Raw genomic sequence first — 20,508 nt, forward strand, 5'->3', positions numbered from 1 at the left:
CTAGCGAAAGTTGAAAGATATAAAAGGAAGTTTCAAAATACCAACTAAGATGACCTTGATATCAATATTACAATATAATTTTAATACCTTCCCTTAATGACCATCCTTCAAAGTACTGAATGAAAAACTTGACATAAGTTGCATGCCATTTGGACCTAAATGCATAACAGGATGAGTCTTCTTAAGAATGCTTTGGAACATGAGCTTGCTTCTAAGACTCTCTCTGGTTGGACTTATGATCAACCAACCATTTCTAAAAAACTGTAATATATGACCAAGTTTACCACAAAAGTGACATGCAATATTCTTCTTGAAATTCTTGTCAGATTTGCTTAGTCCTTTTTGCTGAGTGGAATCGTCTTTGCCTTTGTCTTTGGTAGTAAATGCCCATTCCACGTTGGCCAAGTCATCGTTGCTACCAAACTATTGTCCTCCACTTAGCTCTCTACAGGAGCTTATTGCACAACTCATCAAACTATAGGTCAACATTAGTGCATGTGATGTTGAGAGTTTTGATGAAGTGCTCATATCCTTTTCTTTCATATCCTCTTCTTCCATTTTGCGACCAATGGCCTCTAGTTGATCACAAATATCGTTGATCTTTGTAAGGTGCTCTTGCAAATACATCTTATTGTCCATTGTGATGGGAAACTACATATTCTTCAAGAATCATATCTGCTCTTGTCCAACGTTTTATGGAGACTCTTCAAGTGCATTCAAATCTCCGTAGCAGTCTTGCTAGTCAACACCTCTAAAAGCATTCAATTCACGAGTTACCCAGAATTTTTAAGTTCATAGATTAGTATCAGTATCGGAAGTTATTTTTTTGGAAGTGTACTCTGCTAGAAGTAAGAACCTGGAAGATCAGTACATTCCTCGAAAGAGGTGGCGACTCTATTCAATAAAGTTTCAATTGGTAACTTTGCTGAGGGAGAGGACTTAGAAGGAAATGATTTGATTGCCTAACATGGAGAATATGTACTATGATCAAGAGGTGGATCTATGTTACACCATGGAGGAAGAATACATACACCCCTTAGATGCATTTTTTAATTTAGAAAGGTACGAAGGCGAGACATCAGCACATTTACTTATAAGGTTGGTGGATTTTTTTTAGGATGTACCTTCAGACATCATGCCTTCATGCAAGGATTTGATAAGAAAGTTTTGTGAATTGGGAATCTCACCAAAAGCTCTTGATTTGATGCTTCTCTTCCAAATGTTGGATGAAAGTCCAAGTTATGTATCTCCTTTGGATGCATATTTGAATTTAGAAAAGCAAGAAGATGAATCTGCAACAGAATTCTTCCTGAGAATGTTTTATGCTTATCAAGAAATACCTTTAGAATACAAACCTCCATCATCTGATCTTCTCTTCAGGATGCGGGAATTAGGCCTCTTATATGATCATTAGTTCCTTAACTTTCTTGAACTTATGGATAATGAACTAGCTCCAGAGAAAAATGAATGTGAGACCAAAGTAACATATGAGTCGAGTGAAATTTCAGATTTGAATGGAAATGAAAATTCTGGATATTCTAAAGAAGAACCAGCCCATGATGATACTCATATGCCTACAGATGACAGTGAATATGATAACGAGGAAGAGGATTCTTTGAGTGTAGAGGAAATTTCAGCCTTGTTAGATTTAGAGTATTAGAAGGATTTCGAGAAGAATGGTCCAAATTTTTTCTCAAATCACCATGGTGAGCAGGTTGATCAATCAGTGCATTCTCAAGCTGTATTGGATACTAATTCACAAGAATCATATAGTGAGGATGAAATAGGATTACGCACAATATATGAACAAGAAGAAGTTTTAGAGTATATTGTTGATGAAGATATCCCCCTTGCTGGTCAAGTAGATTATGATTCTCAAAGCAATGAAGTTAGTACACTATTTGATGGAACACTTGATGATCCGAGTGAAAGTTCTTATGAAGCGATGCCTGAATTCTCTATGTTCGTAAACCCTTTGTTTGAAGAGCAAGCAGGAGGAGATATGCCTGAGTTCAGTACATTCTCAAATCCATTGTATGAAGAGGATTTTCTATGCAGCCAAGTCCATCAGCATCATGATGAAGATAACAAATCTGATCCTGAAATTGATGAAATTCATGAAGTATATATAGAAGATGAGATACCTTTCAGCTCTTTCCATCAGCAGGAAGTACATTATACATCTGAAGGCGAGGTAGAATCATCCATGCATAATAGAGAGGATGTGTTGAATAATTCTGAAAATTTTCTTATTGTCACTTGTGATGGAAATCTTGATGAGAGAAAGGTGGCATCTCCTGAATACGAACCATCTTTGAAACTTTCTTCTGAGGAGAAGCACTATCTTGAGTATGGGGATAGGGCAGATTGTGTACAAGGAGATATCCAAACAAAAAGAATTGATATATATGCTGGTATAACTGATCAAATGCAAAAGAATTCTCTAAGAAGCAAAAACCGCAATGCACCTAATACAAGTTTGATATATGGGCAGCAGATCGAAATGATGAGAGGAAAGCATGTCATGACTAAAAGAAAAGAGGTGTTACATGATCAGAATTATGTGTTTGATAGAGGGAAGGATCTATGTTCATTTTTTGGGGGCCTGGGGTCACTCAAATTTTCACCTTGCATCATTATGCATCAAAGTTCAGTTTGGTCTTCCAGAGATAGTTGAGATCTCACTATGCTCACAAAGAGCATACGTCCCCAGCAAGAGCCACTAATGGAGACCGAAAATTTTGCCTCCATTTGAAACATAATGTTGGAGACTTGATAAAATATTGACAGCAATGTTGGTTTGCTGAAGAAAGGAAAATTTAAAGATGCAGTAGCGGTGATGATTCTTACTATGCTGTTTGCATTGTTCAATATAAGTCTACAAAACATGAGCCAATTGGAAGGGAGTCTGAGAATGCATTTGCTTGCATTTTAAATTCAATATACTTCTGTTTTTATCACTCCCAATTTCTTTGACATATGAATCGACCAGAGTGAAATCAAGAAAATCAAAGGGATTCACAATTGACTCCACACCTTGCCTTGTCATGTGCAAATTTTTTGGGAACAAATACCAGATTTCTATCAGACGGGTTGGACACTTCTATGCTATTCAATGTATCTAATTTGTGCTCCTACCAAGCACCTACATATTCATATGTTGCCTAACAATTGTTGTTGTGAAGAACCTCTGGTTTCAGACTGTGTAAGGGCTAAATTTTAGCTGAAGGTGACAGATTTAAGATTGATTGACATAGCAATCATATTTTCAAGCATTGACACTCAGCTATCCAGCTACGGGAAACATCTCTATCCTAATTGACATATGGGCTTAGCAACATCAGTTGAAGCTTAACCAGCATTTAATTCTATTTACAGCAGTTGTACTATAGCCAGATGTTGGATAGGAGGCAGTCTGGAAGACTTTAATCTAAAGGTTGATTTATTATGTGAATCACTATACCCGACAACATGTTCAAGTGACTCTGAAGAATATGATGATGACAGTCTGTCCAAACACAAAAAGATACTAGTCAACAAAAGAAGTTCCAGGCATGCTATGATTTAAATCACAATGAATGATGATGTATTATAAACAGAAAATCATGTGCAGAAAGGAAATTAAACTTGTTTGAACTGTAATCACCTTTCGTGACTATATGCTCTCATCCCTAGTGTTGGATACTTGTGAAGTATAGGAATTAATCTGAATCGTGCCCACACATTACTAATATCATTCTTACTTGAACTTGAGGGAGTTGGAGAGGTATATATTGTCTAAACTCTTCAGATATAATTTATAATGAAGGATATTGCTATCAAATTACATTCAGAGGAATAAAAAACAGCATGAGGCACACAAACCATCAATTGTCAAAATACAGCAAAGGTTACTTTCAAGTAAGATGCATATCCAGAAGATAATCACGCCCAGCATTCAAAACTGTCAAGTCAATCATATAAGATGTTTTCGGACATCACATGGCAATTCAAAGTTAAAATACTTTGCCAGAAGACAAACATACTGGAGGCATCAAGATACCACAAAAACATATACAAATCATTGTGAATTCACGAGAATACTTGGAGTTTTATCATATGTAGCTGATCAGATTCAATTCCCAAATGTGCGTTGCCAAATTTCCTTTGTGAAGAGATTAAGAAGTGTGTCATGTCCAGTGCATATGGCGGTAATTCGGAGGACAAAGAAATCGGGCAATGAATATTGTAGCATGCGGAGTATTTATAAACAATGATAATGTTGAGTGCTCGATAGCAATGAAGATTTACATATGCACTGAGATGAATAGACTCGTCCCAAGAAAATACGCAGCGATAAAAGGATACAGAGACGTCATTTAAGAACAATCGTCGATGATGGAACTTTGGATTTTGAACGATGAAGGAAAAGAATAAACAAATGATTGGAGGAACATTTATTAAAAATTAAAGTCATTAAAAGTCATAGTTACGACTATGTTAGAGAAGGATTATTTAATCAAAAGGTGCGATTATAATAAGAGGTGTGATTTATTTTCAAAGAGACGTGATTTTCAAATGTAAAATATCATGTCCTTTTATATTTAAGATATAAATATGACTTGTAAATAAGACAAAAAACATATTCGAACATTTACACATCTACTTTCAGAAGAAAACATTTTATATTTTTCATTGTATGGAGGGATAAGGGCTATATTATGATTTTGTAATATAAAGTCCATTATTTTATTTTTAAAAATAAAATAAAATGTCTTTTGTCTATTTTTAATGGCGTGGAGATTAAAAATGCAGGCGAATCGTCCTTCATAGTTATATTTGAGAATTGTGTATATGATTTTGATATCAGATAAAGTGGACATGGTCAATTAGCATTTTAGATTTGATCATCATAGGTGTTGTGAAATATTAAATTGTTTCTGTACCTCTGTCCAATTTGTCTCAGTGGAGTTAAAATTCAATCTGGACTGATTTAAGATTGCATTATACTTGGTCTGTCGCATCTGGATTATTAAAATTGTTGGCAGTATAAGTGCATTAAACATTATGAAGTTGTACGTAAAAGTTCACTGAAGTTGACTCTATCGCCCGGATGAGCAAAGGCACTGGTCTTTTTATTGAAGTCAGAAAATCTACATATTCTTTCTACAAGTATCAATTCCATTATTTACAAGATTTATACAAAAATTTCAATTATCAAGTATTCAACATCCAGTTTCATTTTGATCGAGTTCGAGGACTTTGCCAGCTGAAGAACTCCAGAAGTTTAAGTTCGCTATAGAAAAGCCTTGAACCAGGCAGTTAGCGTTTGAGGTAAAGGTTTACCCACCTGGGTGTAGTAGAGCTTGAAGTGTAGGGGAATCAAGAAGTATTCCCGTTTGTTGGCCAGAACTGATTGTGAAGTCCTATTAGAGAAGTGGCAGGCTCTTGGATTTCCAACCTGCAGTTTTGGGAACCAACAGGATGTACCAAGCATACTTTGGACTCCTCTACTTTGGTGCATACCAAGACTGTGAAATCTCGCAAAGACTACACACATCAACAACTCCTCTCCTCCACTAGTGGTCCTTGAAGACGGTCTTAGACCACCCACTTAGACCCTAGTGGGTACCCTTTGGTGCAAGCCTCCTTCTCAATGTCTAGGAGATACTAGTTATTGGCTTTGGCTTCCCTCGGCTTCTTGCTCTTGAGGGTGTTGTTTGGTGTTGCTCTTCCTTTCAGTTTATTGGTTGTTTTCTTTCTCGTGGGCACCGTTTGGTGTTCCTTTTGCTGGTTTTAACTATCAGTCCCTTAGACCAGCTGGTGGTTTGTAGTTGGACTTAATAAATTATCTTATCTATCTTTACTTGAAGTTGGAGTTCTCAAGTAGTCCTTGGGTTTGATCTTGCCTCTTGACCCCTCCTCCTTTGCCTTGCAAAACAAAGGAGAAAAGAATAAAACTTCATAAAGTTGATAAGTATAACAGAATGAATGTGAAGAGCCCTACTGGCTCAAACTCAACTATGTTAAAGAATGAACATTTGTGTATTTTTTCAAATATATGTTTATTTTTTCTTTTTTTGACCTATGAAATATAAACAAGGCATGAAAATTGAAAGCGGAAATTCTTCCTTCTAAATTTTACTATGCAAACTAAGACAATGATGGCAACTAAATACAATGCACGCATTGAAAGTTCAAATTGCAAGAACCTGGTAATGCTGGTATGCAATGTTGGATTCCAATAATTAAGAATAACGATCATAAATTTGCCCAGCAGAGATATGGGCCCTTTAAGAAATGAAACACGGGCCTGAAATTGCGAATGCAGGTCTTTCATGCAACCTCAATGCCTCTATCAATCTCATCATAGCCTTGAAAACTTGGTCACTGCTCCTCTATAGACAATTGTAGGCCTTCACCCTATTGTCTATGTGAAATATTGGTGCCAAAATCCATGCTAATGCCTCTGAAATTTTCAGAACTCACAGCGGTCCAACCTCAATTGACGCATCACCTTCCAAGCATGGATCGATTCAGAAATCCGATCCCAAACAGCAGCAGAAAATCGCACAACTAATTGGCAATTGAAAACAAATTCAATGTGCAAGAAAAGTCTAAAAGAAATTTGCAATTTTTTCAGCTCAAACCCTCAAACTGCTCAATGCCAAATAATAAAATGCTCACGAATGAATATCCATCTCCAAGAGCTTTCTTTTGTAATATTTCAATTCAATTGGCTTCTCCTTCACACGAAATGGTTAGTGGCTTCATTTGCACTTTCACTAAAGAGGCTTCATTTCAAAGCAACTTTATGTTATAGTTTAAAGTTCACAATAATAAAGTCACTTTATTAATTGAAACTCCCCCATTGCTCCAAAAAAGACTTCTCCATTAATATAATGATATTTTGACAGACAAAGTCCTTGTTTCATGTGCCCATGATTTAAAACTTTTCATCCCAATTCAATTGAGCTATAAAATTAAGGTGCCCATTTAACAATTTCAATTTAATTAATTTATAACCAATAGTGCACCCAACTTGCGAAAATGGCTTAACGACATCGAAATCAAAAATCTGATAACATAGCAGTGATCGCGACGATAAAAGATGATAATTGGTGCTGACTAGGTGACTTACTAGAAATAGACACTCCCTTCAAGAACCTTGGATCCCAAACCAAAACTTAAAAGTGTTAATATTTTGTCGATAAATAAAAAAAAAAAATAATAAGGAAGATTAAAAATAATTGCAAGAGACACATGAGATTATCTTGAGAAAACCCTTCCACTTGAAGGGAAAAACCCAACCACACAACGAAATATCACTTTTATTGATAAAGAAATGTTGCAGTACAATATATATATATATATATATATATATATATATATATATATATATATATATATATATATATATATATATATAGAAAGTGTAATGGACACCCCTGAATTCCTCAAAAACTAAACCAACTGCTGAAAGGAATTATGTCCAATAGTTTGCATTCAACTTCTTATTTCTCCGTTTAATGTTTAAACCCCTTACAACTTGGAAATCAACCGTTTATTTGTTTGTTGCGTTTTGTGCATGGAATATGAATCATAAACATAAACAAGAAAGAAACTACAATAATATGCAAAGTGGACAATGAACTGCTGCTGATAAAATGTTATTTTCAGAATTTAATTAAGTCAAATACATGGCAAATTATCAACTCACTAATTACTCTAATATCATTGGCATAATACTACAGCCCATGCTTTTGAACTTGCTGCTACGGTGACGTGAATAGTACCATGCGAATGGTGCCGTGTGAAAAGTGTCGCGTGAATAGTGTCACATGAACAATGGTACATGAACAGTGCTGCTACAGTACTTTGTCTTTTAACCAGTCCACTAGCTTCATAAAATCATTCCCTCAAAGTAGCATATGCGTTGGACAAGTAGTGAAGAAGATATGAACAAAATATCAAATCCGCCTGTAGCTGAAAATGCAACAAAACTGCCTGATAGCAATAGATTGCAAAGGCCAAACCCCAAGGGAATGACGTCTAGAATGTCACAAGAGAGAATAGACGTCCTCTAATGCCAAGAACGAATCTACAACTCACACACCAATTTCATCTCATATTCAACATGCTGAACAAGGGCCACAAACTCTCCTTTTTATTTCTACTTCATAGGGTCGACCCACTTTTCACAAGCAATGTGGGATAAACTGTTATAAAATAAATTAAAATAAAATAACACCTTATGTCTCCCTTGGGCTTCCCTTTTCCAACACACAACCCAACATGAATAATATTAAAGTAACACTTTATTATTTTCACATTTAATTTAAATGTTACTTTAATAGACTTAAGGCATTAAAATAAAATAGTAATTGGGCTCGGAATAATATGAGTGATAGCTCGTCGGAAAGATCTCATCGAGGAGCATCAAACCCAATCACTATTTCTGACATCGCCCATGCCTTGCTGACCTACTAAAAATACTATTTTTGCCCAACACCATGTAAATCAACTTTGTTCTGGTCCGAATTGGAAATGACTAGGCCAAAACATCTCAGGATCCCACTGATCTTTTCGTTAGCCTTCGGGACCGTGCAAAAATAGGCTAACAGTCACACAACTGGACAACTGCTATCTCAATCACTTACAATGAAACTAGGTAGCCCATGCAACCTGAATATCTCTCTGAAGAAAAGATTGGCCACCTGTGTTGCTGTGTAGGTGGATGGAATAGCAAAGGAGTGAGCAAACTTTGTAAGCCAGTAAACTGCCACATAGATGCAATCTCTCCCCTGTACTCGTGGTAACCCAGTGATGAAGTCCATAGAAATACTTTCCCACTTCCTATCGGGAATGGGCAAAGGCTGTAACAACCCTGCAGGATATGTATGCTCTTCTTTATTTTGCTGACAAACTGCACACTCCCTAACATGCTTCTGAACATCATCCTTCAGCCCTTTCCATGTGAACAACTCACAGATCTACCTGTAGGTCTTAAAGACCCTTGCATGTCTAGCTGTAGGTGTATCATGAAATGCCTTCAGTATGACCTCCCTAAACTGTGATGAAGGAATCAGATATATCCTAGCTTGGAACTTGATCAATCTGTCCATCACCACATAACAATCATCCTATATGGTGCCTGCAATCACTCTAGAAGCCCAAGTGTCCCTCGCATACTCTGCTGTAATCTTATTTCTCCAATCTCTGTAATCTCAGCTAGAGCACAAATATGAGGTCTCTTGGATAAAGCATCTGCCACCACATTCTTCTTACCTTTGACAAACTCAATGTCAAAGTCATAAGCCTGCAACTTCGTAATCCACTTCTGTTGTCTATCATTCAAGCCACGCTAGCTCATGAAGTATTTGATGTTTTTGTGATCAGTCTTGATAACAAACTTCCCCCCAACTAGGTAGGACCAAAACTTGGCCAATGCATGCATAATGGCCAACATCTCCTGGTCATAGATGAAATAGCTCCTCTCCACTCCACAGAGCTTCCTACTCTCAAAAGCAATGGCATGCTTCTCCTGCATCAAGACTGCCCCAATCTCATCACTTGACACATCACAATGAAGCTCAAATGGCTTCGTGAAGTTTGGTAGAGCTAATACTGGACATGATGACATCACCTTCTTGAAATGATCGAAGCATCTCTGAGCTGCCCCTATCCATACAAAGGCCCCTTTCTTGGTAAGGTCTGTCAAGGGTGTAGTGGTCTGTGAAAATCCCTTAACAAATCTCCTATAAAACCCACAGAGACCAAAGACCCCCTTAAGTTGTGTGAGGTTCGTAGGAGTAGGCCAATCAACAATAGCTCTAATCTTTTCAAGATCTACCCAAACTCCATTTGCGCTAATGATATGCCCAAGGTATAGTAACTTAGTTAACCCAAACTCACACTTAGATTCCTTGGCACATAGTGATTCTTTCTCGAAAATGGACAACACCATCTCAAGATGTTGTAAATGCTCCTCCCAAGTCTTATTGAAGACCAAAATGTCATCAAAGAAAATCAGGACAAATCTCTTAAGCTGCCCCTTGAATACTTGATTCATGCAACTCTGGAACGTGGCAGGGGCATTGGTTAGCCCAAATGACATAACCAAAAACTTGAAGTGGCCATAGTGACACCTAAAGGCTGTCTTCTCAATGTCCTTCGCCCTCATCTTGATTTGATGATACCCTGACCATAAATCAATCTTCGTAAAGAAGCATACACCATGTTGCTCATCAATCAATTCATCTATCCGCGGGATGGGATATCTGTTCTTAATGGTCTTCTTATTTAATGCTCTGTAATCGATGCACATTTGCATCATCCCATCCCTCTTCTTTACCAATACTACTGCTGAAGCAAAGGGGCTCTTACTAGGCCTGATATGCCCCATCTCCAACAAATCCTTAATCGCCTTCTCTATCTCATCCTTGTATTTCTTAGGATGATGATAGGGAGTAATCATAATTGGTTTTGCTCTCTCCTCGAGCTTAATAACATGCTCTATCCCTCTGTCAGGAGGAACCCCATGTAGAATTTTGCCAAAATCTTTAGCTTGCCTATCAAGTATCTCCTGGATATCTAGTGGATGACTCTTCACCTGTGGCTCCTGTAAGGCTGGTATAGTGAAACATTCTGCCGCCCATGCTACATCATCATGCTGAAACAGTCTCTGCATTCTCCTCAAGGAGATTACTCTGCAGCTCCCATATGAAAGTCCTCTAAGTACAATAGTTTTGCCCTCATGTTGGAACCTCATCTCCAATTTTGCTAGGTTGAGTGTAAAATCAACCAATGAGGCTATCCATGTCATGCCGAGGATGACATCATAATCTCCCATGTTTACTATATAGAACTCATCCTCCAACTCATAGCCATCTCCAAACCTTATATGAAGGTTAGATATCTTCTGAGTGCGTAATAATTTGTCACCGTCTGCCACCATGACTGTAAACCCAACATGGTCCTCGGTCTGTAAACATGGGAGATTATGATTTGATTATGCCCCAAGGTTACCATGCCATGGTGCCACCGCTCATGCACTGGGCCATCCAAATGAATAGCCACATACTTTATAGCGTCTTCCTCAAGCATAGGATTCAATTGTAAGTATGTATCTACCTTTTGCACCCAAGCTCGTGCAGTCATCTTCCTTGAAGCATCATAATAAGGTAAAGAAAGTTGGAAAACTTTCTTTCTCAACTCAAAGTTATTATTCCTCCCTCTTGCTCTAGGCATGTGTCTCATCGTCAAGTTCATATAATCTCTAAGGGAAATGTCCGCTTGAAACTCCCGTCCACTAGCCTCCTAGTCCCTCCTGAACTGATCCTGTAACTCGGTGATCAGTTGTTCATTTACTAGTTGAACCAGATCTCTGGGTGGGAAGGTGGGTAGAACCGGACTCAAGCTCATTGTTCGAGCTGGGCGTGCAACGTGTCTAAAGCTATCAGCCTCATTCCCATTGTTGCCATGTCCATTATTACCATTAATGTTATTCTTAGGACCGTTGTTGCCTCGACCTCCATTATTATCATTGCCCCTATTGTTATCGTTTCCCGCATTGTTATTGTTTCCCTTGTTGGCATCACCTGGATTAATGTTGACGCCCATCTGTCTAGCCATAAGTTGCAACATCATGTCCATTCGCCTATTTTGCTCCTGCTACATACGCTACCCTTGCTCTAATGTATCCAGTAACTGTTTGAACATTACCTCCCCTTGATTTGGACCGGTATTCTTGCCTCCGCCTAATCCTGTATTCCTGTCATCTCAGCCACCCATATTGCTGTCTTGATCAAAGAATATCTCCTCTGTGTCTTTAGACTGGATTGTATGTTCACCTGCATGGATGAACTAGACTGTTCACTCTGCAAGTCTGAAATCCTATTTTGTCTTGCTCTGGTAGTGGGAAATTAGAAGGCCCTTGTCACATGCTCAAACATAAATGCTTAGCCTATTTTTTAATTTCTGATTTTAGTGTTTTGACATTTTGTCAAACACTTTTTCCTCTATCCGGATGTTCCAAATTCCCTATAAGATCTCCACAGGATGGTAGGACTTATAGCTCTGATACCACTATAATGGACACCCCTGAATTTTCCAAAAAACTAAACCGACTGCTAAAAGGAATTATGTCAAACAGATTGCATTCAACTTCTTATTTCTTCGTTTAATGTTTAAACCCCTTATAACTTCGGAAATCAAACATTTAGTTGTTTGTTGTGTTTTGTGCATGGATTAGGAATCATACAACATAAATAAGAAAGAAACTACAATAATATGCAAAGTGGACAATGAACTATTGCCGATAAAATGTTATTTTTAGAATTTAATTAAATCAAATACATGGCAAATTATCAACTCACTGGTTACTCCAATATCCTTGGCATAATACTCCAGCCCATGCTTTCGAACTTGTTTGTACAATGATGTGAATAGTGCCACGTGAATAGTGCCGTGTGAGTAGTGTCGCGTGAATAGTGCTGCTACAGTACTTTGTCTTTTAAACAGTCCACTACCTTTATAAAATCATTCCTTGAAAGCAGCATAAGCTTCTGACAAGTAGTGAAGAAGATATGAGCAAAATATCAAATCTGCTTGTAGCTGGAAATGCAACCAAACTGTCTGATAGCGAAGCTGATAACAATGGATTTCAAAGGCCAAACCCCAAGGGAATGATGTCCAGAATGTCACAAGAGAGAATAGACGTCCTCTAATGCCAAGAATGGATCTGTAATTCACACACCAATTTCTTCTCATATTCAACACGTTGAACAAGGGCCACAAGTTCTCCTTTTTATTTCTACTTCATAGGGTTGACCCACTTTTCACAAGCAATGTGGGATAAAGTGTTCTAAAATAAAATAAAATAAAATAGCACCTTATGTCTCCCTTGGGCTTCCGTTTTCCAACATACAGCCCAACATGAATAATATTAAAGTAACACTTTATTATTTTCACATTTAATTTAAATGTTACTTTAATAGACTTTAGGCATTAAAATAAAATAGTAATTGGGCTCGGAATAATATGAGTGATGGCTCATCGGAAAGCTCTCATTGAGTAGCATCAAACCCAATCTCTAATTCTGACATCGCCCTTGCCTTGCTGACTTACTAAAAATAGTAAGTTTGCCCAACACCATGTAAATCAACTCCGTTTTGGCCTGAATTGGAAATGACTAGGCCAAAACATCTCTGGATCCCGCTAACCTCTTCATTAGCCTCCTGGACCATGCAGAAATAGGCTAATGGTCACACAACTGGACAACTGTTAAAGTGGGGACATAACAGAAAGACTCCTCATTATTCAATTGAAGGTCTCTTCAATTTCCAAATATAAAACTCTTCATATTTCCATATGCATGCCTCTTTGCATGATGAATGACACATGTCTCTTTATATAATATTATCATAAATGTCTCTTTCAACTGAAGATAACCATAAGAGTCTTAACAATCATATTTCTATTTCATAAAATCAAAGATAAAGATCTCTATCGCAGTTACAATCTTCAACACTTCCTCTTAGCAAGAGAAAGATCTTTAGTAAGGTAGGCACACAGCTGCAACCAAAGATGTTAATGATAAATTTTCCATCATATAGATTCTGATTAAAACTTGTTATCTTAGCATAACATAATTCACAATAGTTACTTTATAAGCACATAAAACGAAGTCATGACTTCCAACATGCGTAATTGCAGCGGGTGGTCCAATGACTTTCCCTCTTAGAAAATATGAAATTTATTAAATTTATTAGTCACGGACTCTCTCAACATGACAACAAAAGAACAAGATAAGAAATCATGGAATCACTCAACATGATAGGCCTACATGGACCACAACCAGCTTACATTGCGAACTCTCTCAAAGTGATTCTATCATGCTATTTATCAACATGATAGGCCTAAAGGATCACAACCAGCTTACATCACAAACTCTTTCAAAGTGATCCTATAATTGAATCTCCCAATATGACATTCGACTCCCATCATAGAATCTCTCAACATGATGACATTATGGACTCCCTCTACATGATGCTCACTGTGCTTTCTCTCATAAGTGAAAGAGTTACCTTAGCTGTCCTTACAACTTTATTAATTTCGCATGAATAAGAACTCATAATCAACAAGAAAGAAAATCACCACAATAAGATAGTTGATGTATAGTGACTGAGATTTTCTCTCTATAGAGACTCCTTGTTAGCAAGGATGACTTTGATTGCCACACTAAGATAGTTGATGTAACCTCCCTCTGAGGATGAACATATCCCTTTGAATATGTATCATCAAGGAAGCATCCTCATCTCATTGCTTCTTGTTGTGCCTTGCAAGCAAGAGAGGTAAAATCAACCTATCATGGAGAGATATTTATAAATCAATGCTAAAACAACCACTATTTATAGTCAATAATCATACAATACTTATCTCTTTCACATTGTTTCCTGCTGCCATTCCTGAAGCCACCCCAAGGGCTTCTGGAGCACCAACTGTAAGAAGGCGATATTTTGCCAATGACAACATCTCATTACAATGCCTGCCTTGTACCGGATATGAAAATAACCACCACAAATCCAAAGGTAGCAAGTTGGCTGCCGCCAAGCTCTCCAGAGCAAATATCTGATTGGCAGAAGACCAGCATCCAAGAACTTACATAATATTTGTTTGATACTGTTCTAAAAGGAACACTCCATGCATGTACTATTTAGAGGAAAAACTAAAAATCAAGCTAAAAAAATTTCGCTATGTGCTATTTATTATGCAGTACCACCTTGTGGAGAGCAATAATAAAGTTGACTTTGCAATTGTGAATTTAAATGTTCTGGTTTTGCTAGAAGTAAGAAATTTTTCATTTAATTTGCAATGAATTAGGTGAAATTGGGTGATATAATTTAGACCAAGAAAACACGTATATGGAGGGAATGCTAATGTTGATTTGGTTTTGGATGGAATACCATATGGGGTGAAATTATTGGAAAATCCAAGTTGATAATAACATACTTATTGCCTTTTTTATATACGAAGATTAGAGGGGATGCATGGCTTCATTAATGTAGGTTTCTTCATAAAATAATGTACATTTTCTTTTATTCGTAGCTACAGCTCTGCTACATGCAATGTTAGATTTTGTTCAAAGTTTTTGGCCTGTTTTACAAAATATCCATATTATTTGTTTATGTTAAATTCTGATGTCCGTATTTAATGAACATCGATTATTCTTTTATTTCAATAGAGTGCTGCAGAGGAAAAAGATAAGAAAATCAAAGAATTAGAAGAAAATCTTGCTGCAGTGAATTTCACAACACAAAGTAGAATGGGAAAGCTGCTGATGGCCAAATGTAGGACTCTACAGGAAGAAAATGATGAGATAGGAATGATGGCTTCTGAGGGGAAGGTTTGTAGATAGGTACCATATTAAATTCATAATCTTATTTTTGTGGTTCGGAACTTTAAAGTCGTACAAAATAATCTTACTTTCTATTGTATTAATTATAAGTTATTGCCATTGTGATATTTTTTCCATTTCTGCCACAGTAAAATACATCCAGTAAACTCAGTAGAACAATGGTGCTTCTTTTTGGTAAAAAGTAATTTTAAGAGATGCTGATTTCGCCTTTCACATGCTTTTGTATTTTTGACACATCCACTAATAGGGGCATAAAGTCAATGTGATTTCAATTGAGATATCTAAAAAGCCTTAAAGTACCTGTCCCCAAGGTGTACTCAAGTAACCCCACTTTCGCAATTCCGCAACCATGCCACCGACAGGATGGGTAGTTGAATTTCTATTTAAATTTTGATTTTTGAATGTTACTATATGGTGTGTACTATGTTATTATGTTGAATGTTTAATGAATATGGTTCGTGTTGCATTTTTGCTATGCTCGAGTATTTCAATATGGTTTGTTATACTAAAACATCATTTCATAATAACTAGCATTTCAAGTTCTATATGTAAAGATTCTGCAAATTCCTTATCTCTGAATCAGACTTTTAATTCAGACTTTAAATGCTGAGAATGGTCTTCTAAGAATTCTGAATATTGATGGAGTTAATTCCTAATTTTATGCAGATCCAATAATGAATATTCAACTTTTGATTGTGAGGAAATATCTCTGATATTATTTGTAGGATATAGATACTTAGAGGGCAGACTTTGTTGTAGCTGTGTGTCCTTAATCTGCATCTATAACCTCCCTATATATCCTTCCTAAAGGGTATGTCCCTCAAAGGGACATAACCCTTCCTAAACTAGCACTAACTAAACTCCCTCTAAGTTGGCGATTAGAGAAGACAAATTAATAACACCTAACTAACTATGTGTTAGTTTAGTTAAGCATCATACTATTGCTTCCTGAAAAGTCGTTGGCTCCTAGGAAGAGTTATATATATATAATATACTGCCAGTTTAGAGATATATAATAAGAGGAGGAAGTACGGTCTATACTATCAGACTTGTAGGTTATCTGGTTAATATTCTTAACACTCCCTCTTAACCTAATAATCCTACAAAGAAATATTATATCTAGCAACACCAATACAGATGAATAAGCAAGAATTAATACTTTGTATCTGTCTGTTTCTTCTTAGTATGTGTTATCATAGAACACATGATACAAAGTCATATAACTAAACATGTGATATGACAAATCACTGCTATTAGTGATATTATATAGGATAAATCTAAAGAGCAATCTCTTCATTTATTCAAGGTGTGATTTCATAGAAATTGGTATTTCTATATCACAACAAGATCCTGAGTTTTAAGATCTACCAGAATACAGGATAAACTCGGAGAATACTAAGATTCTTCCTTTATCCAATTTGTGACCCATGAACATAGCAATGTCAATATCACAATATGATCTAAAACTCATCTAAATCGTATAGTAAAATCTACTGTTTAGAACATTATCTAAGAGATCATCATCTCTCATAATGCCTTGTATCTAAGTGTTCATTATTTCAGAGATCGCCACCTCTTTAAATAATGAATACATATGGTGGAGCCCATAACAGTCAATAGCCTGAGAAAATAAAATTATTTTATTAATAATCAAAAGAGTACAAATAGATTACAACTAAACCATACTAAGTCTCCTCTTGAAATGTTCTATCTTCACTCTAGATAGAGGTTTGGTGAGTATGTCTGCTGTCTGATCTGCAGTGCAAATGTATTCTAATTTTATAGAATTCCTGTCTACCATATCTCTTACATAATGTTAAGGAATTTTAATATGCTTGGACCTGTCATGGAAGACTGGATTCATTGAGAGCTTGATGGAACTTTGATTATCACAACGAATAATCGTAGGATTCATGGCTTGCCCAAATAATGCCACAAGTAACTTCCTCAGCCAGATTGCTTCTCGAGCTGCTGCAATGCATTCGGCTTCTGTGGAGCTCTGAGCTACTGAAGACTACTTTTTGCAAATCCAAGATATCATAGCTGATCCTAAACTGAAACAACATCCTGAAGTACTTTTTCTGTCTTTAACACTTCCACCGCAATCTGAGTCGGTAAATCCATGCAAGTCTAAAGCAACTTTCTCATATTTGAGTCCAAAATTAAGAGTGCTTTGTAGGTATCTCATTATGTGTTTAACCGCAACTAGGTGAATCTCCTTCGGTTCACACATAAATTGACTTAAGGCATTAATTGCATAGCAAATATCTGGCCTTATATTTACTAAGTACAGGAGGGACCCAATCATTTGTTTGTAGAGAGTAGAATCTATGGAAGGTGATTCTGCTGCTGCTTCCTTAAGTTTATGTAGATTAGTTTCCATTGGAGAAGACGTAGGTTTGCAATTCCACATTCCAAATCTCTTCAAAATGTCTGATGTATACTTTTCTTGATTAAGTATGATACTGCCAGAATTCTATCGTACTTCCAGTCCTAGGAAGTAATTAAGGAGTCCCAAATCTTTCATTTCGAACTCTCTAGTTAGATCAAGACTTGCACTGATCTATGAGATGATCATCACCTGTTATTAATAAATCATCGACATACAGTATCAGAATTACCATATCATCTTTATCTCTTTTATAATGTAAATTTGGATCAGCTTCATTCTTGGAGAATCCTAAGCGGTGAGATACTTATCAATTCTTTAATACGAGGCCTTGGGAGCCTATTTAAGCTCATAGAGAGCTTTCTTGAGCCTGCAAACAAACGCGTTAGGATCATGAGTTTCAAATCCTTCCGGTTGCTCCAGATATACTTCTTTTGAAATCTCTCCATTTAGGAATGCTGTTCTTACATCCATCTGATGCACCTTCCATCCCTTTGATGCGGCAATTGCTAAGACTGCTCTTACAGAGGTATATCTGGCAACAAGATCAAAGGTTTCTTCATAATCGATCCCTTCTTTCTAAGGAAATCCTTTGGCTACAAATTTGGCTTACTTATTAATACTACCGTCAGCAATATGCTTTATTTTAAATATCCATTTGGAAGAAACAACATATTTTCCTTTAGGTCTTGGAACAATTTCCCAAACATCATTTTTCATAATAGATTGGTATTCTTCTGTCATAGCTTCTTTCCAAGCTGTATGTTTAATAGCATCAGAAGGATTGGTTGGTTCTATTTTGAATAAATCACTCATGTTTGTTGTATAACCAGAGAATCTTTTAAGTCTTTTGCTTTCTCTGATTGTTCCAGAAGGTGCAACAAAGTCTTGAGCTGCTTCAACTGTTTTAATGGCCCAAAGTGGTCTTTTCTTTGAATTTTCTTCAAGGTTCATATTTTGAATTTTATCTTCGATTTCTTCTAAGTTCTCCCTCTGGGACCTAGATTCACTATCTCTTTCAGAACTAGGTAAAGGAAAAGGTTCATCAGAACTTATGGCTCTTTTGAATGCAAGATCTTCTTCAAAAATTACATCTCTGTTACGTTCAATATTTTTCTGTCCAAGTATGAAAATCCTATATGTCTTAGTTGTTTTACTATACTTTACAAAATTACCTTTCCTCCCAAAGGGTTCTAACTTGGTTCTCTTTTCTTTAGTTTTCTAGATTCCTCTTGAAGACAATCATTCTTGAGTCTGTTAAAGTCCGGAAGCTCATCTCTGGCACTTATTCCTTGTGCAAATGTCTCCCATGAATCTGGCAATCTATCTATAGCCATAAGTGTTAATTCTGTGTCACTAATGATGGTTCCTATGCTTGATAGTTCATCTCTAATGCCGGAAACTCTTAGGAAGTAAGAATTTATCAATTCTCCTTTCTTTATTTGAATGTGATTCAGTTGCCTTTTTAGTGCAAGAACCCTAGTTGCATTGTTTACTTCATAGGCATTTAATAATGCATTCATCATATCAAAGGTAGTTTGATGTTTTGTAAGCATAGGTACAATATCATTTTTTACTCCATCCAAGATGATTTGAATAGCTTTTCTATTTCCTTTGCTTCAGATAGATTTGTGAGGTTCAACTAGGTGTTGTTTGGATGCTCCATCAACGAATTGTTTTACATCGTTCTCTTTAAGAATCATCATGATTCTGAATTTCTAGTCTTCAAAGTGCTCTTTCCCATCAAACCTGTCCTCGGATCTGATTGTGTATGTCATTGAAGATAGAAGATAGTTGCTAGATATATATAGAGTCTGATGATTGAATTTTGGAGAGCCTAGATTCGACTACCAGAGCTCTAATACCATGTAAAGATTCTGCAAATTCCTTATCTCTAAATCAGACTTTTAATCTTAGTCTTTAAATGCTGAGAATGGTCTTCTAAGAATTCTGAATATTGATGGAGTTAATTCCTAATTTTATGCAGATCCAATAATGCATATTTGACTTTTGATTGTGAGGAAGTATCTCTGATATTATTTGCAGGATATAGATACTTAGAGGGCAGACTTTGTTGTAGCTGTGTGTCCTTAATCTGCATCTATAACCTCCCTATGTATCCTTCCTAAAGGGTATGTCCCTCAGAGGGACATAACCCTTCCTAAACTAGCACTAACTAAGCTCCCTCTAAGTCGGTGATTAGGGAAGACAAATTAATAACACCTAACTAACTATGTGTTAGTTTAGTTAAGCATCATACTATTGCTTCCTGAAAAGTCGCTGGCTCCTAGGAAGAGTTATATATATAATATACTGCCAGTTTAGAGATATATAATAAGAAGAGGAAGTACAGTCTGTACTATCAGACTTGTAGGTTATCTGGTTAATATTCTTAACACTATATGTATTATATACAACTCCCCCCTTTCTTTGCCATTCCCCGGCCATCCTAAAATTGAGGTCTTTTGTCCTCCCATCCCAGAAACTCACCCTGACATCTCAACATCCTGACGAACCCTAGCGCTGGTGTTACATTTGATTTTCGTTGTTGTACTCAGTGGAAACTTTTGTTTGTGGCAGCACGATGGAAGTAAATAATCCCATGGGCATCATTTCCCTTTGTTCACTTAAATTCTTATCCAATTAAAATCAGTGTTACCTGGAATGAGTTTCCACAATAAATGCACTCGTTCTAGAAATGGAAACAGTTTTGGGGACGGGG

The 20,508-nt window shown here is 36.6% G+C and overlaps 1 protein-coding gene across 9 annotated transcripts in view; it reads left to right on the plus strand.

The window, feature by feature from the left end:
* Positions 1-20,508, plus strand: part of LOC149530434 (FKBP12-interacting protein of 37 kDa-like) — a 242,883-nt gene that overhangs the window by 107,961 nt on the left and 114,414 nt on the right. For 7 of the 9 annotated variants that reach the window (XR_016358416.1, XR_016358414.1, XR_016358415.1 and 4 more), the window contains one exon: positions 15,224-15,385. Coding sequence is in view for 3 of the 9 variants with exons in the window: in XM_089808483.1 (XP_089664609.1) it covers positions 15,224-15,385 (162 nt within the window). In the remaining 6 variants the exon portion in view is untranslated. Of the gene's footprint in view, positions 1-15,223; positions 15,398-20,508 lie in introns of all 9 variants that reach the window. The other 2 variants (XR_016358418.1, XR_016358419.1) reach the window with 1 other exon arrangement.

The sequence above is a fragment of the Cupressus sempervirens genome, chromosome 11, assembly GCF_028749045.1.
Source record: "Cupressus sempervirens isolate cs-2001-9-10 chromosome 11, ASM2874904v1, whole genome shotgun sequence".
In the NCBI taxonomy this organism is placed as follows: domain Eukaryota; kingdom Viridiplantae; phylum Streptophyta; class Pinopsida; order Cupressales; family Cupressaceae; genus Cupressus; species Cupressus sempervirens.